Source organism: Anser cygnoides, chromosome 3, assembly GCF_040182565.1.
Source record: "Anser cygnoides isolate HZ-2024a breed goose chromosome 3, Taihu_goose_T2T_genome, whole genome shotgun sequence".
NCBI classification, from domain to species: domain Eukaryota; kingdom Metazoa; phylum Chordata; class Aves; order Anseriformes; family Anatidae; genus Anser; species Anser cygnoides.
In genome coordinates, this window is record NC_089875.1 from 117,930,612 (window position 1) to 117,957,707 (window position 27,096).

The 27,096-nt window shown below is 41.0% G+C and overlaps 2 protein-coding genes across 2 annotated transcripts; both read right to left on the bottom strand.

Annotated features, from left to right (window-relative positions):
• Positions 1-5,375: 5,375 nt before the first annotated feature.
• Positions 5,376-15,915, bottom strand: LOC106038206 (cytochrome P450 2K1-like). The gene is made up of 9 exons (XM_013184558.3): positions 15,541-15,915; positions 13,640-13,802; positions 12,404-12,553; positions 11,999-12,159; positions 9,407-9,580; positions 8,750-8,891; positions 7,693-7,877; positions 7,344-7,485; positions 5,376-5,688 (listed from the first exon to the last, which is right to left on the bottom strand). The coding sequence occupies exons 1-9, from the start codon at positions 15,724-15,726 to the stop codon at positions 5,501-5,503; spliced, it is 1,491 nt and encodes a 496-aa protein (XP_013040012.3). The 5' UTR covers positions 15,727-15,915; the 3' UTR covers positions 5,376-5,500.
• A 1,555-nt stretch (positions 15,916-17,470) lies between these two features.
• Positions 17,471-26,555, bottom strand: LOC106038207 (cytochrome P450 2K6-like). The gene is made up of 9 exons (XM_066995065.1): positions 26,189-26,555; positions 25,069-25,231; positions 23,036-23,185; positions 21,254-21,414; positions 20,415-20,588; positions 19,278-19,419; positions 18,928-19,112; positions 18,562-18,703; positions 17,471-18,216 (listed from the first exon to the last, which is right to left on the bottom strand). The coding sequence occupies exons 1-9, from the start codon at positions 26,372-26,374 to the stop codon at positions 18,029-18,031; spliced, it is 1,491 nt and encodes a 496-aa protein (XP_066851166.1). The 5' UTR covers positions 26,375-26,555; the 3' UTR covers positions 17,471-18,028.
• Between the last annotated feature and the right edge of the window lie 541 nt (positions 26,556-27,096).

Consider the following 27,096-nt stretch of genomic DNA (forward strand, 5'->3'; position numbering starts at 1 on the left):
TACTTAATGAGGACTATTAAAATTTAGCATTAAGTTTCTGTTTATCTACTGAAATGGAAGGGGCCACGATTGCAGCACCTCACATGAATCTGGTCCAGAATAAAAGGAGTCCTATTTCTTTTTGAAAAGGAGATTAACTAAAGCCTGAGGGAGAACCAGTTTTGGCAATCCCCTCTGACAAAGAAGGAGAACAGAAAGGTGGAGTACAGTGGAGTACAGACATGGGCAGAACAAAGAGTCCAGGTGTTGGAAGGGGCCCCTGTCGATCTGTTCAGATTTGTTCATGAATAGAACTGGGGAACAGATCAAAAGAAATGAGAGAGACAAACCATGGGGGGGAAGGGAAAGAAGATTTTAGGTTTTAGCCTCCTGGAGAAACAAGGTTAGGTTCATCTCTTGACTTGAGAAAATGAGCCAGGAGCTTCAGGAAAAGGACCTTAGAAAATCAAGCCTATGGAAAGGCTCTGAAGGGACTGGGGAGGAAACTTGGGCTTGTTTGTTATGTTTTATGCTTATTCTGGTACTAACAGCAAGGGTGCCCTTAGTCCTGTATAAAAGTAATTTGTCTAAGTAAACGGGCTCCCGTGCTGTGAAGATTTAATGCAGGCAGCACATGCCTGGGAGCTGCATCATAGAAAGCAAGAGAGGAGAAGATGCATAATACACAGATCCAAGGAAAAACTTGGTATATCCAAGAGACTGCGGGCTCTTCCTCCAAGGTTTGTCTCTCATCCAACCTACCGACTCAACATATGCCAACACTGTCACTCAGATCTCCTTCGATTCAAACAATGTTGTCTATGAGCATAACGTTGGTGTATTGCTGGCCAAACAGCTGGCCGGGAGCCTCTGAACAACAGCCGTCAAGCTGCTAAGAGTTCAAATAATATGAGCTCTGGCTTCTCTAGGTACAAAGCTTCACACATTACCCAACTGGCTGGCTTGCTGCTTTACTTCCTCGCATCTTTCGGCATCGCTAACAGTGCAGTCCAAGGGGCTAACTAACAGGGACACAGGTGAATTGGGAAAGGCAAATAGTTGGTAAAGGTAAAATGTACATAGACCTTTGGAAGGGTCAGAGTTGATACTGGCTCAATGCCTGCAGGTCAGAGAGGAGATAATGCTTAGGCACATCCTTGGGCTAATTACAGTGTACCTGACAGAATGGTACTAATGGAAGTTATCTCTTCTTGCTAAATCTATGTCTGGAGCAGACCTTTTGCATGAGAGATTTTGAAATACCAGCAGTTCCCAGGCTAAAATTATGAGATTTTCTAAAATGAAAAGAAAAAAGTGGATTGAGACATTTCATTTTTCTAAAATTCAATTATACCATTACTATTTTAGCTTTTTGCATTTCATATTGCATTAAATATGAGAATGTCACTTGTATGTGCGGTGCAATTTGAAACACAACATGCAGTGTATACGAGTCACTCACGTGGCTGGCAGATATGTTTTCAGAAAACCCAGCTATGACTGTACTTCACCATTTTTTTAAAACTGAATATATTTTTTTGAGCAAAGTGGAGATTCCTGGCTGGAGAGAGCTATTGGAATATGAGAAAATTTCCACAAGACCATAGAAAATTAAGAACTGTAGGAAACCATAGCGTTATGTTAATCTGTGAGTAGGTGCACAGATGCTCCTGACTCAAAGGCAGATAGGGGCTTAAGGCAGCATAGCATTTCAGGATATTTTAACATAATATTATAATTCTTATCTTTCTCAAGTTCAGGGAAGTTCTGCCATTGCCTTTGATAGTTCCAGGTCTCTACCTCTAGATTCTACCTTGTTCATCCCAATTACACCATTTTTACAGAAGCTTTGGAGATCTTACAGAGAGTGAGAGTAATTTCCAGGTACCTACATCCAGTGTTTGTTTGATCCGAAGACAGAAACTAAGCATTTGATAAACAACAGCAAAACCTCAGCAAAGAGCTTGAGGTGGTCATACAATGTAGCATCCAGCCATAGGAGAGGCAGAATTTCAGGTTGCCTAGGGAAATAAAGGTCATGGAGGAAGAAGCAGGGTGAGTTCAGACAAGACCAGTGACTTTTCAGTTGAAAAGCCTCAATGCACAGCCGATGCAGGGAGGTCACTGAAACACGACTATGAGCATTGTTGCTTCTTGCCTTCAGAAAGGAGTTGATGAGAAGAACTTGAAATTCTACCGGAAGTAGATTTTTCTTCTCTGTCTACTCCTAGAAGTATTGCCAATTGAAGGAATAGCATGTGGAGCCACCTGTTATGTGAAGAGACAATGTCTTTCCTTCCACAAAAGAAAAAGTAACATACTGAGCCTGCAGGCACAGCACTGGGGCAGGCTGTGGCCAAGGTCTAGACATTTTGATGTCCTTACCAGAAATTCTCACAGAGACATACCTGATCTTCTGCTTTTCCGTAAGCCCTTCTTTTTTTGGTCAGCCTTTGTATGTTAATCCCCAAGTGATGTGTATTCTTTATAACTGCGGTGATCACTTTTAATTGCCAAAAATATTTTTGAGAGAAATCAGAAATTATATGGTGGTATAATAAAAGAGTATCTATAGTAAAGAGAACGAACTGCGTAGTATTTGAAGTTTTCCTTTTATTGCGCTTTCAGGTGGTGTTCAGTTTAATACATATTGTTCTGCCCCTGGCTTAAGTTTAGGGAGCACCACCACAAAGGTTCATTGTCTGCACAGTGGGACAGTAGGAAGAAAAAAAAGATTGCACAAGCCATATCTCGGAGGGTCCCTTCTGATCTGTGGTGAGCAGGTTTCCAATAGTGTATAAAGACTTAGGTTTGGGGAAAATTTTTTCTGCAGTGTCTATTCCAAAACCTTTTTATTTTTCATTGTCAATAGAAGAGAGAGGAGAATCAATAAGCACACAGATAGTTGCGTTTCCCTCACGTTTGGTGAGGGAAAGATCCTCTACACACCCTATGATGATCATTCAACAAACGATGTTCTTTGCACCAGCACTTTGCCAAAGTGCCCTGGCATTGCTGGGTGGCAGCTTAAGGCCATTGGGCCCGAACCAGAAGTGCTTCTCAACTCCCAGACTGCCTCCTGGGAGAGAGCAGAGAGACTTGAGGAGGTATTGACCTGGGGTTGTGTTGGCTCTCCGTCAGTTTTTACTTCCTTTCACTGTCACCAGGAGATGGGAGCCCTCTGCCAGCTGGAATTTGCAAACCGTGTTTATGCAATATTTAGTAGAAAGTCAGAAGGTGTATTACAAATGCAACAGATATTTGCTACGGTTGCATGCTTTATTTACTGAGGGTATCCAGTTACGGAATATTCAGGAATAACTTTTATAGCCGTCTGGATTTGGGTCAACTTGGATTAAGGTTTTTCCTTAGAAGTCATCTGCCATAAGAAATAAACAACTTGGATTTCTTTGCGTATGGTAGTCTGTGGCAGACCTATAGGATACATCTATATTTGTGAAATAAATTTGCAGGACTGTTTAATTTACTCTTAGCATTTTAAGCCTTCCATCATTGTAGGAAGGTCAAGAGAAAACAGCAGGAAAGAGAGAGGGAGTAAATTAAAGAAGAAATTTCCACTTTACAGATGCAAGCGTCACATGCTGGAGGGAGAGTTTCTGTTTCTTCTCAGGGTGAGACACAGCCAGAGAGCCCATGTGTCTGAAAGCAGTGAACCCAAACTGTCCAAGGTGATTGGGCAGACCAACAGAGTAAGTACTGTCATGATTATAACTGTGGGTCTTTTTGGTGAACATTGCACAGGAATGAATACCCTGATTTGAGTACAACTGAATTCGCCCTTACTCTAAAGTGTGTTGGTCTTGCCTGGAAGAACGACAGCCTTTGCAACACTTTTCATCCTGATGATCTTGCAAACACCAACCTACTGTACCATAATTCATGAACAGTCTGGCATTGCCATCTTTCAGATGCCATCCACCTTCTGAACTAGAAAAGACCTAGAAAAGACCTAGAAATGGAGATTTAGCTTCTCCATGTTTGGTGCCAACTCCTGGCAAAAAGCCTTCAGCATCCTCAAATAAACAGTCAAATGATGGCCATCGTACATCTCAGAGATGATGTAGTCCATTAAGTCAGTTTAATAAACATTAAACTGGTCGGCTTTGATGATATATTGGGATGCAACGGGCTAAATGTTGCTTTAAGGAAAACAGGTGTGTGTTGGTGAACTGGAAGAAGGCTGATCTGGGGCTACAGCTGCCAGCAGATGGCGTGACACAGCTGTGAGATGACAGTTGTGAGCTGAAGACAGTTGGGATGAACCGAGCACTTCATGCTGCAGTTTGGGTGTTTAGCACTTCTTCTAACAAGCTCCAGCTCACTCGTTTGCTGGTACTAATATGTCACAGCAAGACCATTATGGGCACTAAGGGGCCCTACTGAGGTTTCAAGTGAGATGTATGTGTTGGATAAGCAAATCAGAATGTACCTTTTAGGGGTTAATAGTAAGGCTTTCGGCATGCATGTGATCGTCATGGGTTGGCCCTGCAGTGAAACAAGAAGGCAGTTTGGTGCCCTGGGAGTGTATAAAAAACCTGAATTATGGAGTCTAGGTTGGGCACTCTCAGTCAGTGCTTAGTAGTGAATGAACAGGGGCCTGTTTTACTCGTGTAAAAAAAAAAAAAAAAAATCATAATTTCACCTCCAATCTCCAAAATGAAAAGAAATAGTGTTTAAACTGAGGTGTGAGTTTATTTTACTTATTTATTTATTTATTTTCAGAAATGTTAGAGATAGAAAAAGAAATTAGTCTTGGAAGTCCATCTTTGAAGATAAATACATGGAAAAGCCTCAGCTAACAGGTTTATGGAGGTCACGTCTATCTGTATCTACGAAGGTGGTTAGATAAAATTGGTTGTTACATACATAAAAAAGTGCACTCTCAGGAAAACACAATGCAATTGTATCACCTTCCACTTCTTCGTGCACTGTGATCATGCCTTCAATTATCACTTTCTTTCTATGCTTTCAGAGTCTTTATAAGATAAATGCAAGATTTCTTGTTACATTGGATTTCTTATATTACAGAAGTAAATGTGTTTTATTTAAAGGCTAATATGAGAAAAAAATGCAAACATCTGGTTTCTTTGGAGTACTTTGATGAAATGAGAAAATGAAATGTGCTCACTGACTATTAATACTTGTTCTATAGAGATTTCCTTTTTCAAACCTTGCCTTCAGTGCAACCTGCCCCATATTTTCATATGTTAGTTAACATTTACAATTCAGGGGCAGAGAAAGAAAGAGTCTCTATTATTTAGTCCAGTTTAGGTCATCTATTAGGTTGATCCCTGAGTCGTCAATTAAGTGTGGGCTTCTGGTCCACGGGAAATACCCTCCCTCAGTAAATAAAAAATAAAACACCACCACTTTGATTTGGAGGTACTGAAGAGCTTTATTAGGATGTAATGTTGTGAATGATTTTGGCCAAAGGATTAAGAAGGCAGAAATCATGAAAATGTCATATGTTTTTTAAATCAAATTTATACTGATTTGAGCTCTATGAACGTGCTACAGCACAGATTTTATAGGGCTTGGGGATAACATTAAATGAAATAGCAGGGTTGAGGTCCAGGTCTGAGGCGGAAACTCCTGGGGGAGGGTGGAAGGTGAACCTCTGTAGGAGGCTGGTGAAGAAGAGGAAGAGCTCCATTTTGGCAAGAGTCTCACCAGCGCAGATCCTCCGCCCTGGAATGAAATGCAGAATGGACCATAAGAGAGTCAGTGTGACATGCTTCTTCCATGGCTGGAAGAAATAAAAACCTCTGAGCAGCTTTTATTCTGAGAAAGAACAGTGACTTGAAATGTCATGTCCCTGGTATAAATAAAGAAAGAAGCAGCACTCAAAAGTGCACAGGAGCCTGAGAGAGTGGATACTTAGTCTTCACAGGTATGATTATAAAGCCAACTAATTTCTTTTCCTAAAAGTGGGCTGGTTATATGTTTGTATTGTATATGTTTGTATTTTGGGATAAATATATGCAAATGCAATCTGAATTTCTTAATTCCAGTTTTCAACAAAATATATATATTTTTTTTCTCTACTTGGGATTGGTTCAGTTTTTGGTTCCCAGGCCAACTTTGGCTGTTTTTGTCTTGACTTTGGCTAGTGTAGCCTAGTCACAGGCATTTTTTTTTTTTAATTTTTAATTTTTTATTCTTATTACACTTTATCAAAAAGGCCTTGGAAACTCACATATATTGGCTAGGGTGGGACTGAGCAGGGAGGCGGTGGAGATGTTCTATGGAGCCCCTAATATAAACCTTTCTCCAAAACTGCCGTGAATATATTTTTTTTCTCAGTCCTGGACAAATTCATAAGTTTATAAACTTCCTTAATCAAAGCGTGATAATTCAAGGCCAGAACTAACAAAGGCCTGAAATGAAATTTGATTTTAACTCCCTTCCTTGACTGAAAGTGGAAAACAACATGCTAAGGCATAGCTGTGCTATGAACTGAGCTTTCCAGGGAATGCCCAGAGCTGATGCTCCCTGGATGTGATTTCAGCTGGGAGATTTAGACTTAAATCTGAAAAATAAGGCTTGTGAATTGGCAATATCATAAATTATTTTATGAACAAATGGATTTTACTATATGTTGTATGTTGAGTATGATGAGAAAAAAACATATTCAAATGTCACACACAACTAAAAATACACAAATAAGGTCCATAAAAAGTGCAGAGTATTGTGTGTATATTGGCCAGGGACTGATGTATAGGAAATTAACTGAACAATGAAAGAACCTGAAGAACAGGAGAGATGCCTTGGAAGGTGCAGTCATTGTGAGGATAGGAATCTCTCATGCTTTGGAAAATGATACAGGTGTGTAAGCTTAGGTGAACATCACTCTCTGTGGGAAACTCAAAGGCAACCCCTTTACATTCATTGATATTAAAGAGAACTTGGGTATTTATATAATGCAACCCCTCTCTTTTGGTACAGGATATGAAGATTTGTTTGGCTGACACTGCTGAGGACTTTTTGAATGGGACTTTTAAAAAGGGCCAGAAAAAAGATGCCCAGGTCATAGAGCAGAAATGTCGTACCTAAACTATCATGGAATTTTCTGAAAGCCTCCCTCACATTTAAAAAGAAGACACTACAAATTCTATTTTATAATCATTGAATACAGAGAAACTGATGACAACCAGAGGCTGAAGGAATTAGTAGACATTTGTGATTACTCTCTATTATGAGAAATGCATCCTGAGAAATGAGTTGTGAAATGGTCCCATGAGAAAGGCAGTGTGGGGAGGCCAGGCTTCAATAACGAAGAACCACTAGTATGAATTGCCTAAGACTGGTACTTGCAACAGTAGTAAATGGAAAACAGAAGGTACCTGCTGAAAATGGCATGAAAGTGTCTTTCTTCACAAACTTTCCCTTGGAGTCAAGAAAGTGTTCAGGATAGAACATCTCTGGTTTCTCCCATTGGGATTTATCTTGCAGGACAGAGATCAGCAAGGGGATGATGTAGGTTCCCTGCAAAACAGGACAGTGGAGTTATTCTGTGCAAAAATAGTTTGTTGGCAGTAATGACAGTAAGATTTTAATGTGAAGAAATCAGCCTGGACAAAGAGATTATTCTGGCTTCCATTGCGTAACTTCACAAAAGTGTTCATATATATCACATTAACCATGTCTGAGATTGGAGAAATGCTAAAAGAAACAGTCCTGTAAGCATCTCACCTTGGGAATGAAATAGTCTTTGAGAATGACATCTGTAGTAGTCTCATGAGGCAAATCCAATGGCAGGATACTAGCAAATCGCTGAACTTCATGGATAACAGCATCTGTATATGGCATTTGAGTACGATGCTCGATTCGTGGAGGGTTTGACCCTATCACTTGCTCTATCTCTTCTTGAACCTTTCCTGACGAGGGAATACAATATAAGAAACAGACAAGGACTCTTTCATCCCTGAGACATACTGGGCTTCACTGATGGAAAACTATAAAATACCTCAACTGAGAACCATAAATTCTGTCAGTCTTTTTTTTTTTTTTTTTTTCTTTCAGAAATAACAGGAGGTGGACAGATTTACAGTGTCTGATTATTTCTTTGCCACTAAGAAACCTGGATTTGGTTAATTTAAATGGATAATTTAAGATTTAAGAGTGCTCCCAATCCAGAGAAGGTTAAAAAAAAAAAAAAAAGAGCAAGAGAGAGAAGAAGAAAACCATATTTCCTTGACTTGCTACATTTTAACCATATTTTAGTGAATGTTTTCCAGGATTCTCTTTGATTTCCCTGTGAGTAGGAAAATATTTTTTTTTTTTTGGCCTCTCTTCTGCCTGAAATTTCTTGTTCTGTGTCAAAAGCCCTGCTAGACTCCTAACAACCCTGAAACGTAAGCTGGACTGCAGATGTTAAACGAAAAACAATTCCCTGAATGTCCTCAAGCATTTAAAGACCAGGTACCATCCATTTAATGTCTGCATAGGCATTTGGTTTGCCAACAGCGTGTTTCTGAAAGAAATCTGGAACAATTTCATTGCCCAACACAGGACATGGCTGTTTTTCCAACTAATGAGAAACTGGCCAATATAAAATCTGACTATAATCTACTGCTAGGCTGACCGATGTGCCCCTCACTGGATCTCAACCACAGGGCATAGTGATACTTGGATAATAATTAACTGAAAGTATTGGCTTTTTTAAACTCGATGCGTTGACAGATATGTTGACCCTCAAGGGTCCTGTTCAGTTCCCGAGCGTAAGAGCGTCTGTCATAAAACCACTTACTCTGAATTTCAGGGTACTTGAGCATCAGCAGAAGGCTCCAGTTTAGTGTGGAGGAAATTGTCTCAAGGCCAGCAGTGAACAAATTGCTCACCAAGCTTAGCAAGTTGTCATTATGGAAATACCCATTGGAAGTGGATTTCTCCTGGAAAGGAGTGGTTGAGGTAAAAAGATGAAAACTTATAGCTTTCCATAGGAAAATGCAATATAGATAGCTAAATATTTACTAAAAGTGAATTTTAAGAAAAAGTGTGAAAGAAAAAGAGCTTTGGGCTTGTACCCAGAGAAGAGTGTTGAAAGAAGTTTTATGTTTTGTATGATCTCTGCCCTTACTGGGGCCAGCTGCAAAGAGAGCTGTTTTCTGTATGAAAAAGGTAACTAAGATCTATAACAGCCGCAAATAAGGGTCCCACTAGAGCCCAGGTTGTTGTGTAATGCATTATGTTTTTAAAAGAGTCAGAAGAGCTAGGACAATAGACAGAGCAGATGGAAAAATGCAGCTTTGGTAAACTGTAAAAGTAAATAAAAAGAAAGAAATTAAATAAATTTAAAAGGATTTATGTTAGGAAATATAGCTATAATTATTAGGACTCAAAGGTAATAGTAAGTGTCTTCATATAACCATAAAAGTTTGAAGAAATGAAAAGAAGATTCAGTTACCTCCTGCTGTTTAACAAGGAAAGCATCAATAAAACTTCTTAGATCATTTTTGTCCAGAGTTTTCAGATGTTCTATAAAAGTAACTTTCACATAAGCATGGAATTCATCTTTATTTTTGAGAAGAGTCTTGTTAGCCCTTAGGAGGAATCCAAGGTATGGGAAGATGTTGTACATCTACAGGAGGGAAAGGCATTAGATAAAATTTACCAGCCAAAGGCCTGTAAACATTTTACAGGAACAAATAAATGATATCATGCCCATTTTGCAGATACAAAACCGAAGACTTTATATTTTCTTCTTTAGAACATGGCTGAATGAATTCATGGTTGAAAATCCACCAAGGAAACCTCTCAGCCCCAAGTTACTGGAAGCTGAGAGACTATTTTGCAGGAGAAGCATAGGTGTGACTTAAACATCTGCAGCTGGCCAGCAGGAGACAGTGGTGGGACAGACCTTTGGACTGATTGTGTAGCTCCTTGTATGTTCTTGACAACCTTTCCCTCCTTGCAGACCACCTCTACCATCACTTGAAAGCAGCAAGTAACCGCAAAAATTCAAAGACTACCAGTTATTTCACATGCGTTTTCTTAGTCTGTGTCACCACACAGGCATATATGGATCATATTTCAAAATATGAGGAAGAAATTGGAATAAAAAGCTGTGCTTTGCCACTGTTACAACAGTATAAATGGCGGTATGTTAAATCCTTGTCATCTGATGAATGGAAGCAGAACTGCACAGATGTATACAGTGGGATCTGTGCAGCTGGTGAAATGTCTAAAAATCGTGAAACTTCAGGTTTGTACAAAAAAGAACCTATACCACATGCTAACTGAAATATTGTCCAGCAAGTTTTTATTATTATTTATTTATTTATTTATTTATTTATATTATTTTGGCCAGCTCTTCTGTTAACATTTTTTCCTGTTTCAAAGCCCAAAGGGAGAGAAGTGAACCTGGTGTGTGGCAGCATTGCATGCAGTTAGCTGAGCATATTTATTACCCATTGAGACATTTCTGTGTAGCAGAAGCATGCAAAAATATATTCTGTATTCTTCTTGTACAGGTAGACCATGAACTCTGTAGCTTCTCCCCGTCCTATGCTCTGAGAGGGTGTCCTGTGTTGCCCTGTCACTATACGTGTGAAACATTTTGGGAGAATGCTGGGCTTGCTGGTCATGCACTACAAGATGTGTGTGTAGAGATAGATCTCTGCTTTCTCAGATAAGAGTATTTGGGAGAAGATCGTGTCCGCAAAAGTTATTCATGGTCCATGGCCCTGACTGTCCTTTTCTGCCATGATCTTTGGAATTGGACCAAGGGAGGAGTAACAGCTCTAAAGAGATTTTTTTTCTTCTTCCTTTTTTTTTTTTTCCTGTTGAATAATTAACTTTGAGCTCGCAGAAATGAGTTGTTGTTGTTGTTGTTGTTTTAGTTGTTGAAGGAGTTAAAAGGGTTACAGAATCATACACAATCACACAATGGTTAAGGGCCCCTCTGGTCCCCCCTGACCTTATCAGGCCCCCCCAGCAGGGTGCCCAGCCCCACGTCCCTGGGCTCGGGGAGCTCTCCAAGGAGCAGCCCCCGGCCCCTCTCGGGGCAGCCTGTGCCAGGGCTCCGGCACCCGCCCGGCCCAGCGGTGCTGCCTGAGGGGCAGGGGGAGCCGCCGGGGCTCCGGGCTGGGCCCGGGGCCTCTGGGCCCGGCCCTGGGCACCGCCGAGCAGAGCCCGGCTCCGGCCTCTCCGCACCTCCCTGCGGGTATCCACAGACATTGATAAGGTCCTCTCCCCAAGCCTTCTCTTCTCTAGGCTAAAAAGTCGCAACTGTCTTCTGTCTAGAAAAATCGTCACGGTCTATATACTGGAAGTTTAGACACCTTCCCTGATGGTGTATCATGACTGCTGCATTTACCAAGCTGGGAGACAACCCAGTGCTCCCCTTTCCCTGACAGGCAGCAGCTTACAGGATTTCATTGCTTTTCTTAAAGACCAATTCAGCAGGCATTTCGGTCAGCATTGCTGCCAGAAAAACAAACAAATTAACAAAAAAAAACGACAAGCCTTGTTGCCTTCCCTTCTCAGGTGTTCCTTTCCTCATACCAAACTTGACTGTACCAACACAAGCATCCGAATTTCTGAACAATACATTGTGCTGGGAAAGTTATCTCACAGAAAATTAAACTCACTAATATCTCTTGTCCTCTATCTTTTTATTTTATATTATTTTATTTTACTTTATTTATTTATTTTTTTTCTCACACCCATTTTATGTTAGTACTCTGCAAACAATTCAGTCACAAGGGAGAAAATGTCTCAGAGCAAGGGAGATGGGAGAATAGTCTGATTTTTTCAGTCCAGATTTAACACTCATCAAACTATAGTTTAAGTAGGTCTTTGAGAGATTGGGGTTTGGTTGTGGGTTTTAAGATTGCCACATTTTATCTTAAGCTTTGTTTTGCCCCAGGAAGTGCTTGTAAACCTATTATCTCTCGGTATCTCAGATTTTTCTGTTTAATACAAACAATAGACTACCCATGTTACTATGTTCCCATGGCATCCAGTAGAACAGCAACATAAAATTGTTTAACATTACCGTAACCAAAGGTTTCCCAGCAAGCCTCACGCTTTCATTGGTCAACTGTAGAAGTCTTATAAATCTGGAATCTTTGTAGTCGAATCGTTTTCCCAGTAATATTGACACAATTATGTTAGCAACTGCTGAATTAATTATTTTACTAGCATCAAAGGGCTTTCCTACACAATGAACAAAGAAAGACATTACATTGTGGCAAGAGACTATGTAAATTTAATACTAATTATTGCTATTTATTTATTTTTGTTATTAGTGATTATTATTCATTATTAGAGAACCATGCCAAACCAACAGAAAATTGGCTCAGCCTGAGCTGTACAACAGATGAAGAACTAGAGGTTAACGCCAAGCCTCTGGGTACTTGAACAAAACTTTAGAGATCTGAAGAATGCCTGATCTACCCACCTTCTTGTGACCCAATGGTGTCTAACAGGTACCCATACTCCTCCACAATGCGGTCCTCAATGGCCCTTTTTCCCATTCCAAAGTCTCGTAAGGTTGTGAGAGTAAATCTTCGCATCACTTTCCAGTTTTCACCATGAGCAAAAACAAGCCCTGACACAAAGAGATTTCAATGCAGTAGCAGATTTGAAATACCTAATTTACAGATGCATAATGTAGATAGTTGTAGCAGTAACTTTTAAAACAGGTTAGATTACATCTGGCTGAGGAGAAAAAACTTTTCCTTCAGGACGTCCAAACTTCAACAATAGGTTTTGTTGAAATAAAATCAAACAAAAACTGTTTAAAAGATATTAAAGATATTTGATCAGGAAGAATATATATCTCTGAGAGACACTTGTCACTAAAAGAAAGACAGGATTGGAAATTCAAGTTCAAATTTATAGTCATCATCCTTTGAAAGTGGGACTGAACTAACTGAACTGAGATCCTGTGTCTCTGATGATTGCAGTAAATACCTGAATAGACACAAATGTGTTTTAAATTTAGCCAAGGTCTTAAACATTCCTAATCAGTTTTTCACTAGAGTTGTTACACACCAGGTAACTGACTACTTCAGTTATATTTTTCTTTAAAAAAAATAAATTATATATATAAAGAAAGCTTACAGGCAATAATGTGATTAAAAGATGCAATTATGGAAATGCTTGGAGAATAATTCCTGAATTTGTCTGAGGGTCTTTGGAGAGATAATTATTAATGTCTGATGCAAAATTAGAATTTTTTGAATGTGAAATTCTTATTTGGAAACCCAGCTTGGCATACAGTATTTCACTTATTAAAATAAATCCCCAGTTCTATATGTGTTCCATTCTAATGCCACATTTAGATTTTAAGAACACTATTCACCACTTGAAATGAGAAGCAGCAGTATAACACTCACGTGATTTCAGGAAAAGGAGGTTCTATGGTAAGCTACAAACAAAGCTTAGAATCATACCAGGAAAACTAGAAATGCCTTCCCTGTCATGCATCCCATTGCTCTAGATCCTGAAAGTGGGGCATTATCTGTTTTCTGTTATTACTGTGTGAATAACTATTTGGTTATAGTTTTACACATGTATTTCCAATGCCTTTTGTTGATTCTGATTCTAAGTGGTATGCCAGTCTCTGCTTTTTCTGTAGGAAATATGGTTTTTGAATAAGTCAAGTTGGATAGGAAAAAGAAAACCAACTCACCATATCCTTTGGTCAAATCTTCAAAGATTGGGATTTTAGGCCTCTCTGCAAATGCATCTGCCTGGTTTACAAGAGCTTCCTTCACTGTCTCGTACCCAGAAAGCACTACTATTTTCCTTTGTCCCATCTGAACACTGTAGACCGGACCATATTCTTTTGACAGCTGACAGAGGAAGATAACAGTGATTTACAACTTGTACAGCCTACAAATTCACCACCTTTTCAGTGCTGCTTATCTTCCCATCCTGCCCCTAAGTTTTAGGACAGAGAAAGAGAATTAATGTAAATAGAGACATTATGATGATTAATGACTGAATAGCACAGTTAGGAGTGGAGCCTAGTGTTAACACCTGAAACCCGCAAACAATCAAAGAACCACTGAGAGTTTCTTCTGTGCCAACAGCTCTGACTTCCCCCAGAAGGCCACATAAATTCAATTTTTGACTCAATTTTTCACACTGATCTTTATGTTATTGTGTCTCTTTCATTTAGGCAGCTCCATGCTCACAGACTAAACCTATTCAAACCTTTGTTACCATTACCTTGTAAAAAATAACAGTGTTTCTGGGCCACAATCTAGCATCAGATAAATTCTCACTTTTAGCATATGACTACAATCAACATGAATCTGTCTACAAAGAGAGTCTCAGACACCCTGTTTTGTCTAAGCTGGTACATTTTTAGCTTGAATTATTCTTACTTAATCAATGTTCTTGGTTCTCCAGACAAAATGAGATGGTTTTCCTGACTACGCTTATTTTTCTGTTTGCACAGAGAATCAGAAGGCAGCTATTGGCATTGCTATGCAAGGTAGTCAACAGCTGGTAAGCAAGTGCAGCCAACTATATGAAATGACACGGCAGCATTGACATGGGTCTGAATTAAGGGTAGCTTCTTTGATGATATTGTTGTCCCAGACTAATGTAGCTGTAGCAGAAACTGATCTTTTCAAAGGGTGTTCTCCTCTAACAGCTTTCCACCATTTGCAGTGTTGATGCTCAGGATGAATGTTTCATTTCAATGAATTCAGATTCATTTTCACACTAAGTATATGAAAATTTTAAATCTTGACCTAAGCTCAAGTTAGAGGACAAACTTCTTCCATTATAATAGATGCACTGGAATTAAACCAGAGACTTTTGCCAACTCAGTTAAGCTGCATTGAATAGCTACAGATGATTTGCCAGATACTGCATCTGAGTGGTCTTTTGATCTGTGGTTGTGACATACATACAGACTTGTAGGTTAGATATCCCTTTTAAAATCATCAGCAAGGAGATATATGAAATCTAAATGTCTAATAGTAATTAAAAAAAAAAAAAAAAGAACCAGGTTCATAGAGGTCTTCTGACTCAAAATCAGGAAGGGCTACAGTAAAGAAAAAGCACTAAAAAAGTACTAGAAGAAAAGCAAGAGATTCTTTTTTTTTTCCTTTGGTTTGCTTGGATCTTTTCTGTATATTCTGGCAACTGTAGTCCCTTACAGTTATCTTCAGATTTTGGGGAAGAAGGGAAGGAAGGAACATGACAGGGGCTGTTAAATCAATGAGGATACAAGGCTACAATCACAACCCTAGGCATATCAATCAACGGAAAGTAGAGGGAGTTATCCAAATCACTTCTTGTCATTTTTTCACAAAATTACCACAAAAATAAAGTGAGGACTTGCTGTTAATTTGAGAGAAGTTTAAGGCTGAAACCCAAATGCATGAAGTTGCAATGAAAGGAGAAGATGTTATAATAAAGAACAAATCTTACTTCATTCAGAATTTCCTGCTCAAACAACTGTCTCCTTTCCCTTGCTATGGATCATCTCTGAAGCAACATGTCAGGGAAAACTCTGACATCTTGGACTGTGGGGCTACGTGTAGTTATGTGACCAGTAGAAAAGATAATGGCTACCTGTAGGTAAGTCCTGTAGGGTCGCTTCAAGTCAAACAAATGAAGATTTCCAATGATAGGTAATGCTCTTGGTCCCGGGGGAAGATTCTTTCTCCGGTTGCTATTCAAGAAACTTCCGATTTTCAAAATGATCAGAAAAGTCAGGACGAACACTAAGCCCACGGTAGTGCTGCTGCTCCAGTCCATCTCTATTCAGCCGAGTATTTGCTACAGAAAAGAAAAGAGAAAATGTGAACTCTGGATCTCTGTCTTCCTGCAAAATTTTGCCGTGAGAAACACTAGTCCATAAGCCTCTTTCCCAGTGAACGGTATTTCTTGTGGTTAGTGGCTGGTTTATTCTCTTCCCCTGTGCTTGTTAATGAATTGTTGGTATGGTACAGAGGCAGGTAGATGTCAAGCTTGTGTGATTGGGTGAGTGTGTATCTTTCATTGTTCAAGAATGAAAGTCCAAGCCCTTGGACACCCACAGGTCATGAACCTGCTGTTTGGTATAACAGTCATAAATTCTGCATGCCCTGCAGGTTACTGATTAATTAAATTTTCGTCATTAGTTCAGGCACGGCCTTGATATCCTGAGCACTGAAATCACAGAGAGATTCTTTCTAAGTGCTTATTCATTGGTATAACTTTGCTCCCCTTGGATTCATGCGGAATTTTAAATCACAAAGTCACAGAATCATTGAGATTGAAAAGAACCTCTGGGTCCATCGGGTCCAACCCACTTGCTCCAGCAGGGCCACCCAGAGCAGGATGCCCAGCACCATGTCCAGGTGGCTGTTGGATGTGTCAAAGGAGGACATCATCCACAATGTCTCTGGACAACCTGTTCCAGTGCTTTGTCACCCTCACAGCAAAGAAGTTTTTCCTCATGTTCAGATGGAGCATCCTGTGTTTCCGTTTGTGCCCTTTGCCTCTTGTCTTGTCTCTGGGCACCATTGAAAAGAGTCTGCCTCTGGCACCCTCCTCTAAGATATTTGTATACATTTGTAAGATCCCCTCTCAGTTTTCTCCTCTCCAAGCTAAGCAGGCCCAGCTCTCTTGGCCTTTCCTCACAAGAGAGATGCTCCAGTCCCCAAATTGTCTCTGTAGCCCTGAGTGAACAGCACGTAGCAGGGATGAATGGCTGTGTGGTGCTTAGCTGCCTTCTTGGTTAAACCACAACAGGAGCCCAGAACTGGGCACACTACTCTACGTGTGGTCTCACCAATGCTGAGTACGGGGACAGAGTCACCGTCCTCAGCCTGCCGGTAATATTTTGCTTGATGCAGCCCAGGATACAATGAGCCTTCTTTGCTGTAATGGCATACTGCTGGCTCAAGTTCAACTTCATGTTCTTGTCGAACTTCATGAGGTTCTCGTCAGCCCATTCCTCCAGCCTGCCCACGTCCCTCTGGGTGGCATCACGACCCTCTGGCATATCAGTCACTCCTCAGTTTTGTGTCAAGAGCAAATTTTCTGAAGGTACACTCTCCCACCTCATCTATATCATTAAGGATTATGTTAAACAGTCCCAGACCCTGTATTGATCCTTGGGTGCTCTTCTCATTATGGCCTCCAACTAGACTTTACACCTCTGACCACTACCCGCTAGGCCCATCCATTCAGCCAGTTCACAACCCACCTCACTGTCTGCTCATCCAGCCCATACTTTATTTCTCTATGGAGATCTTATAGCACACAGTGTCAAAGCTTTACTGAAGTCCAGAAAGACTAGGTAATTTTTCAGGTGTTCTTGAGACTAAAAAGCTACAGCGTGGTTCGTTAATAAGGAAGTTGGAGGGGCCTAGGGGGCACCAAGGAAGGACTGGTTTGCCCAGTTCCCACTGGAAGCACAGCACTGGTTGTCTGTTCCAGACATAGGTACTTTCTCAGAAGCCATTTCAGGTGCCAAAGAAGATCTTCCAGCTTTGAAGAATGACACCAGCAATGGTTTGATTTGAAATAGAGAGTGATTTATTGTTTTTCTGTGTTTTTGTCATTCTCATCAGCATACATATAATTCTCTACATTTCTCTGTGTGTGTGTGCATGCATTCAGGGCACTGGTGTCGGAACAAAATGTGTAATGGATCATTTTCACTGGGCAGTTTGGACACAGGTGTGATGGAGGTGTGGAAGGGGAGAGGACTTGTGTGTGTGTGATCTGTGCAGGACCCTGTGAGCTCTGGCCCAGAGTCCAGCCTCAGCCTCTTTCCTTGAGGGCAACATGCAGTGGTGTAGGAATGGACTGAATGAAATGGACTTTGCTATCCCATCATGGGATTCATCCTCACAAAGACCATCAATTTGCCCGTTCAAGGAGTGGCTGAATGTCAGGACTGCCGCCTGCTGTAATGGTGTGTGACATACCTCTTGCCGTGATTCAAGGTGTACTTGGGCTAAACATCCCTTATCAGATTCAGAAGTACCACACTTCACACGTGGGACTAGAGACAGACTAAAATATTTCATCTGGGTGTTTCAGGGAAAGAAGATGGCTGAGAAAGCCCCTAGGAACGTGGCACTGCACAGACCTCATAAGTCACTGGGGGAACGGTAAGCCCAGTAGTGTGGGAGAGGTCCAGGTCTGAGGTGGAAACTCCTGGGGGAGGATGGAAGGTGAACCTCTGTAGGAGGCTGGTGAAGAAGAGGAAGAGCTCCATTTTGGCAAGAGTCTCACCAGCGCAGATCCTCCGTCCTGGAATGAAATGCAGAATGGACCGTAAGAGAGTCAGTGGGAGCTGCTTCTGTAGTTGTGGGGGTTTTAAGCTCTACTGGGGTGAATTAAAAGTCCTGGTCCTTTGGTAAAGCTGGACCATTGAAGTTAGAAGGTGGAAGGAAGAGAGGAGAGAAGAGAGAAGGGAGAGGAGCAAGAAGCGAGGAGCGGGAGAGGAGGGGAGGGGAGGGGAGGGGAGGGGAGGCGAGGCGAGGCGAGGCGAGGCGAGGCGAGGCGAGGAGAGGAAAGGAGAGCAACTCCAGTGGGAAGGAAGGATTCTTGGATGCCCGGTTCCTTCCAGAGCCCTAAAAATGGAATAGAAGGTACCTGCTGAAAAAGGCATGAAAGCATCTTTCTTTATAAACTTCCCCTCCGAGTCGAGGAAGTGCTCAGGGTAGAAGGTGTCTGGTTTCTCCCACTGGGATTTGTCTCGCAAGACAGAAGTCAGCAAGGGGATGATGTAGGTTCCCTGCAAGCCAAGGCAGAGCAGTTACTACATTGACAGTGGTGGTGGTGTGGCCATCGGAGTGATGATGAGTGTTGGAGCTGAATAAACACACTTTACCTGGGGAACTCCTGACAAAGTGAGAGTGTGTGAGAACCCTGCAGTGAGCAAGCATCCCTGGATGCCAGACTTGAAGGGGGGATGCACTGGGGACGGAGAGAAGGAAAGGAGTGCTCCTGGCATCTCACCTTGGGAATGAAATAGCCTTTGAGATTGACATCTGCAGTAGTATCATGAGGCAGGCTCAATGGCAGGATGTTAGCGAACCTCTGAATTTCATGGATAACAGCATCTGTATATGGCATTTGAGTCCGATGCTCAGTACGTGGGGGGTTTGATCCTAGCACTTGCTCTATCTCTTCTTGGACTTTTTCTGTGAAAGAAACATGGATCATACAGACTGCTTGAACATCTCTTTATCTTGTTAGAATAATGGGATATGGAGAATTCACTTTTTTATTCAACCCTGTTTAGTCTGAAGTCACATTCAAGGTGACCTGATGAGAAGGAAGCCACTGGATGCCCAGTTTCCACTTACTCTGAATTTCAGGATATTTCATCATGAGCAGAAGGCCCCAGCGCAAAGTGGTGGATGTGGTATCTGTACCAGCTGCAAACAGATTTCTCACAACCTCAGTTAAGTTTTCATTATCAAAAAACCCATTGTCCTTTCCATTCTCCTGGAGAAATGAAACAATAATTTTATCATCTGGTTAAAGATTCGAGAAGGTGGTTTTTCATCAGAGAACAGGAAAAAAAAGTCATATGCAAGCCTTAGGGAGGAGTTAAAATTTCAAAGGAGAAGGTTTTGAAGTGATGCCTTGAGAAATCTGTAATAAGCTGAGCCTTGAAGCACCAAGTGCTTGGACTGTCTCTGCTGCCCACAAGAACACACAATCAAGTCAGCAAGGTTAATTTCAGTAATAACAGGAATGACTGGGGCCACCCAAATAATTAAATCAAGTTTTTCTTTTCCTGGGTCATGGAGCAGAGCATATTACAGAACGAAATTTCTTGGGAAGAACAGATTTGCTGCCAGGCCTGGGCTTTCATGTGAGCTCAAGAGGTACCAGGGACTTGGTTCATTGTGATATTGCCTTTACCTTCCCCTAGCACCAAAACAAACAAACAAACAAACAAACAAACAAACAAAAACCAACCCTAGAAGATGGTTCATGTTCCTCTGAGTTCCAGTGGCCAACATTTGTGGGTACAAACCCTGCTTCATTTTTACAAGACCTGTAGAACTAAAGTGTGTTTTTTGTGGAAGCAGGTATATAAAATTTTGTGTGAGATGTCAACTGAAAACAAGAAATATGTGCTGAAGAGTCCTAGAGCTTTCCCAGGGTATGCGTCTATGAAGGGGGACAATATTTTATAAAAAAGAATCAGAAATGCTGGGGTACAGAACAGGATTTTAAACTACAAGTAAATATTTCTTCTCATACTTTGCTCGGTTTTGTATTTTCCTTATAAATTAATGGGGACACAGGGAAGATGCTTGCCTGTGATTATTTTATCTTCTAGCTGAAATAAAGGCACAGTCTTTCAACTCTAGCACAGTTTTTAGTAGGACTTTAGCACATGCTAGATCTCTGATGAAGAATACTTATTGAGCTGTAAAGACTTGAAAGGAAAGTGAAGAGATTTGAAGGAGCTTCTGGGATTCAATTACCTCTTGTTGTCTGACCAGGAAAGCGTCAATGAAGCTCCTCTGGTCATTTCTGTCCAGGACTTTAAGATGTTCTATGAAAGTAACCTTGATAAAAGCATTGACTTCCTTCACATTCTTAAGAAAAGCTTTGCGGTCCTTCAGGAAGAATCCAAGGGCTGGGAATATATTGTACAGCTACAAGATGCAGAGATGAAGAAGAAGAAAAAGCAGCTGCTAAGTAAATGTACCACTGTTCAACAGTATGTATTAACAAAAGCCCGTACAGAAAAAGGTGTATAGTCTTATATTCATGATGCAAAACACGCTTTGTCCTCCTTCTCTGGCCAGCTATGTAAATGGTTAAATTTATTCTCTCTTACAGTATATATTAATCACACTAGCTGATGGTGGCCTAGAAATCCAATGTTTATATGTCCTTGACACAGTTTTCTAGCTGTCCACTCCAAGAGAATTCATCCCTCCCTCTCCACATTATTGGAATTGGATGTATCAAGGGACAGTTACTATTTAAGAGACAGTTACAGACGTTCACATTTTTTTTTATATTGTTTGTATGGGAGATGGGGAATAATGATCAACTTCTATCACTTGGGGACACGCTCCTTGTATTGTATTGCATGTTCTTCAGTTCTTCTTCATGAAATGAGGAACTTGTAATCTCCAGTCTATGCTGCTAAGAGAAATTCATCTAGCACCAGAGGTCTTCTTTCTGCCATTTCAAAATGCATTTGTCATGTACAGATAACTGAATTGCACTGATCAGGAGTGAGGTAAGTGTACTGTTAATGCTTTGTGTAGCATGTGATTTTGAAGAGCAACATTCAAACAGTATGAATTACCGAAACTGATGGCCTTCCAAAAAGTCTTATATTTTCATTCATCAATGACAGGAGTCTTTTGAATGTGGGGTCTTCATAGTCATACCGTTTTCCAAGCAATATGGATACAATGACATTAGCAACAGCAGCATTCATTATCAGAGTCATCTCAAGGGGCTTCCCTAGCATAGGAAAAGGTGGTGCAAACAACATAGTCAATGGTTATTGTAATTAATTAAAATATTACAGTAGCATGCAGAGGCTTTGTGAAAGTCCGGGATACGATAGGCACAGAGTTGTCAGGAAGAAAGTTTCCCCCATCTCCTGGTTCACAAGTCACCAAAAGCTTTTAAGAGACCTGAGACTGAAAGTGAGTTTTTGTGCTCCTCTCCATTTTCTTCAAGACCATTGTGGTCCTGGGTCTTTATGGCCCTTCCCCAGTTCTGCTCTTCTTGGTCATACATGGTCTTAAAATTTCCAAGTATAAGGAAAACTCTCAGCAATTGCTACTTCCCCTGTTAGTGCTATCCTGGGCAGTCCCTTTTTACCAATATTTGAGAACTGGACTGTGCTTGTCTAGAACATTTAAGTCAAATTTCCTAAAGAAGTAGCTCTTGGTCACTCATTCTTTCCTGCTGGGGCTCTCAGTTCTACAGTATGTAGGTCCCTCTGGTGCAACTTTGCAGCTGGACATAGCTCCTGCTTTCAGGGCATCGAGGTGGGGACTTGAAGCCTAACTAGCATGATGATATAGAAATCTGTTTTCATGGCAAATCTACTTGGTTTAAAAAGCTGCCTGCTGAAGTCACGGAATGATCAGAGGGCTGGAGCACCTCTCCTGGGAAGACAGGCTGAGAGAGCTGGGGTAGCTTAGGTTGGAGAAGAGAAGGCTCCACGGAGACCTTATTGCAGCCTTTCAATACTTGAAGAAGGCTTATAAGAAAGATGGAGACAGACTTTTTATTTTATTTTTTTATAAGGGTATGTAGTGATAGGACAAGTGATAGGACAAGGGGTAATGGTTTAAAACTCAAAGAAGATAGTTTTAGATTAGATATTAGGAAGAAATTCTTCACTCAGAAGGTGGTGAGGCATTGGAACAGGTTGCCCAGAGAAGTTGTTGATGACCCATCCCTGGGGGAAAGTCAAGTTCAGGTTCAAGGTTGGGTTGGATGGGGCTTTGAGCAACATGATCTAGTGGAAGGTTCCCCTGTCTCTGGCAGGGGGGTTGGGTTAGATTATCTTTAAGATTAGATGATCCAATCCAAAACGTTATACGAGTCTATGAATCTATGATTCCATTCTAATTCCTGCTCTTGGTAACTGAGACTAGTGAGAAACAATCCTGGATGATGATGGTGGCATCTATAATTGGATCTTCTGTCTCCTGCTGGGAGGGATTTCCCAGACGTGTGCCTCTAGGGACAATGATTTTTTCAGTCTAGATATGCAAGTCCTTGCAGTTGCCTTGTGCTTTTCTCCCTTTGCTCTTTGATCAATCAAAGACTGTAATTTGTAGAGGTGCTGCACGGGGAGGAACAAATCCCTTTCCTCAACAGTGCTGTTTGCCTCCATGTTTGACTTCCAGAGCCTCAATAAATGTTTTCATTTGCATGTCAGGCAATTGCCAGGTAGAGAGACAGGGATAAAGACAGAACTCATGTAAACTCATCATCCAGCACAGATGCTGGAAAAAGGTATATCTCTGAAAGTGTTCTAAGCCTCTCCCTTGAATCTTGGCATTCCTGAAAATGTTTTCTGAGAAAAGTCAGAGACATGTTATGGAGGTAGTAATCTCCCCACCTTTCTGTGACTCAATGACATCTGCCAGGTATCCGTACTCTTCTACAACACGATCCTCTATGGCCTTCTTTCCCATTCCAAAGTCTCGTAAGGTTGTAAGAGTAAATCTTCGCATTACTTTCCAGTTTTCTCCATAAGAAAATATAACTCCTGAAATTGAAAATGAAAGCACATAAACAGAATTTTCAGCAGATTCCTCATCTACGCTGTGGTGGTTTCACACTGATGGACAGCTAAGGTCCACCACGCTCATATCTCAGTCCCTTTCCTGAAAAGAACAGGGGGAGAAGATAAGATGAAGAAAGGCTCATGGGTTGAGATAAGGACAGGGAAATCACTCTGCTGCTCTCAAAATAGATTGTGTCTCCATGTAAATGAAAAGAAAGGAAAAATATGTCAGGAGAATGCTCTGAGGGAAGTAGCCACTGTTCTGAATTCACATGGTGTCTGATGTGTTCTGAGACATTAGGACACTTTTGCTCAATTTGGTTTAGAGTTGGATTTGTGTCTCTGGGACATCTCCTGGGATGACGGGTATGCTCTTTCATGTTAGATGTCTCCCTTGGGCTGACAAATCCTTCCCCCTCGAGAGCGCCCATGTTCCTTCAGTGACCATAGGGGCTGAATGAGAACCTGTGTCATGGACACCAGTTTGGAAAATTTCCTCACTCTGTCATGGGAGTCACCCCTATACATCCTAGAATGGCTGCAGAGAATCCTCAGTGGTATATTCAGAGAAGTTTTGGTCAAGATGACACTGCTATTAACTTTCATTACACCTATCATTATTCTTTTGTAGTCCTGTTCAAGAAACTGTTTCTAGGGAGGAAAGAAAATATTTACAGATAGGTTGACATTTAATGACATATTAGTTACTCATGTCCCTATTTCCATGTATTCCATCAATATTTATGGGAATCAAAAGCTCTTGTTCAGTGTCTAACATCTGTAGAGAGTATATTCTGCCCAGAAGAACTCAGAGCAAGAGTGGGGTCCCTCTGACGAAAAAAACTAAGGTCTTGAATTATTGTTTATTTTCCCTTAAAGAGAAAAATGTAAATTAAACTTTTTTTTTTTTTTTAAATAGGCCTTCAATAACATCAATCTCACAGAAGTATTTTGAGGTAGTGCTACTGATATAACAGACACTTCTCTGCTAGTTTGTTTAGGGTTTATGTGGCCAGGTTTTTGTAGAGAGAGGGGTTGCAGGGGTGGCTCTGTAAGAAGAGGCCAGGGCCTGTCCTGGTGTCAGGACCAGTTCCATCTGACTACCAACTGGACCGACTGTTGGCCAAAGCTGAGCCCTTCATGAAATGCACCAGTTCATGAAGGGCTGTAGCCTGTGGGAGAGACCCCACACTGGAGCAGAGGAAAAGTGTGAGGAGGAAGGAGTGGCAGAAATGAAGTGCTGTGCATTGATTGCAACTCCCCATTGCCCATTCCCCTGCACTGCTTCGGGTGGGGAAGAGGTAGAGGATTCAGAAGCTAAGGAGTGAAGTTAAGCTTATGAAGGAGGGGTGGGTTGGGTGAAGGTGCTTTTGCTTTGTCTTTGTTTTTCATCATCCTATTCTGTTATTTATTTGACAATACATTAATTTTCCCCAAGCTGAATCTGTTTTGCCCATAACAGCAATTGGTAAGTGATCTCCCTGTCTTTATCTTGACCCAAAGGCTTTTCCATCTTATTTTCTCCTCCTGTCCTGTTGAGGAGGGGAAGTGAGAGAGCAGCTGGAGTGTTAGTGCAAATGTCTGTCTGTCTGCCAGTGACAGTCAACCCATTGCACAGCTCCTCAACATAACATCCCTAAGTCTCAGCAGCTGGTTCAGACCTCTAAATGAGGTGTTTATGTGTAAATTAAGGATATCATCTCTTCTTATCCTTGATAGATATCACCACACACCACTCAAATTGTTTCAAACGCATAGCAAAACAAAGTGAGAGGTTCAGCATTCCCCTTTTCATGGAGAAAACCTCATCCTGTTATCTTTCTTTGCAGAAGGCAGGTGTACGGGGAACAGAACAGCGCACTCACCTTTTCCTTTTGCTGTTTCTTTGATTATTTGTATTTTAGGTCTCCCTGCAAATGCATCTGCATGGTTCACCAGAGCTTCCTTCACTGTGTCGTATCCTGATAGCACCACCACTGTCTTTGGTCCCATTTGAATTCTGAACACTGGGCCATATGTTTCAGACAGCTAGTGGGATGAAAGAAAGCAAGAAGATGATATTCAGGAAGGTTAAAAATACTTGTTTTTCATCGGGTTCAATGTTCTTCTCACATGGTACTGGCTTTTCATCCTCTGCCCAAAATATTGAGAATTTGTCATACAAATATTGGAGCTATTGTGAATAAATACAAAGAATCACAATGGGGTCTGTAATCTTCTGTCAGATATTTGATTTCTCTACTAGATATTTGACTTTTAGGAGGCTAACTGTGTCCACTGTACTGTCTCTCTAACTTTTGATTTAGAAGCAGAGAACTCACAGAGGACAGCTGGAAATGTTCACCTACCCAAAAGAAGACTGATTTCCAAGGTGGTAGTACATGGTAGGATACAAGAACTCCCTGTAACACTTAGATTTGCTGTTTGTGGTTTTGAGGAATAGCACAGTGAGTCTACACCAAAAATCATACCCTATCTGACTGTCAAAGACTATCTTCCCCAAAATCCTGGACTTTACTGCTACAAGGTATGAAAGAACAAGCAGTGCTAGTTTGTTTCCTAGTTTGCTCTGGGAAACCAGGAAGATTTTTCCATCAAGGGAGAGGATCAAGAATTTGTTTGCTGTCAGTTCCCTGATGGCTGAATCTAGCAAACATCTTCCAAAAAGCTCTGTTCTCCTCCCTAAATGTTTCAGCAGTTGCTGGTGGAATTTCCTTTAAGAACAAGAGATCCACGGCCCCTCTCTTCTAGTTACCCTTGCCTGGAGAGCCCCAGCATTTCCTGTGTTCAACAGAAGTAGGTCAATTCTCTTGTTAATATGGCTGGAAGCCAATTCCCCCACACCAACACAATATCATATAATAGGAATAGCAGTTCTGCAGAGAATAAATCCTGTTGTGTTTGTGATTTCCATTCCTTGAGAAAACTTTATCTATAACTCTGCCTTAGAATGAGAGCTCTGAGAAATAGAACTACAGAAGTTACCTTTATCATTGTCCCGTCAAGTTTCTTCAAGTCCAAGATGTGAAGATTTCCAATGATGGGTAAAGGCTTGGGTCCTGGGGGAAGGTTCTTATTCACATGGCTCTTCCAGAAATATTGTCTTTTCACAATCAGCAGGAGAATGAGGACAAACAGTAACCCCACAGGAACAAGGCTGGCCCAATCCATTATCTTTCAGCAAAGGCGTAGCTGAGGAGATGAAAATTCAAACAATCTCCTGTCAGAAGTTGTTTCAAGCAGTAATGGCACTTCTACACCTATAGAGGTATGAGCTTAACCTCTAAGAAATGGTAGAAGTTTCAGCTCCCTTCTGGGATTTTACCATTGAAAAATACCTACTTAGCACTCTCACCAACATATACACTCACTTTACGCTATCCTGGTTACTGTTTAATGAGGGAATTAACAATGAGTCTCGTACATTGGTAGAGATTTCTGGGGGTGTAAATTTAGAAATAGCAACTCAAACAGTGCCTTGAACTTTGAGACTGAAAGCATTAGTCCACAAAGGAGAGACACTGAGAACTAGTGAAGCGTGTCTACAAAGGAGATGCAAGGGTCAACCTTTTCATTTAAATGCTTTATGCTATGGTCTTAAGCATTGCTGTCTCATCATCTTCTTGAAAACTGCCAAGCTTTCCTCAGGCATATACCCAAGGCTGTCTATTTTTTATCACTGTAAAATTATATTCACATCCCTTAATTCAGATTATGCCCACTGGTTCCTGTTTTCTCCCAATTTTCCCTCTTTCTATACTATACTTATAGCTGATCTTATTATTACTTATAGCTTGCTATACTTATAGCTGATCCATTACTGTTCCTCCTCAAGAAGGTTAGAGAACCTAAAGCTGCCCTCTTATCACTGCTGAGGTCAGTGAGATTGGTCC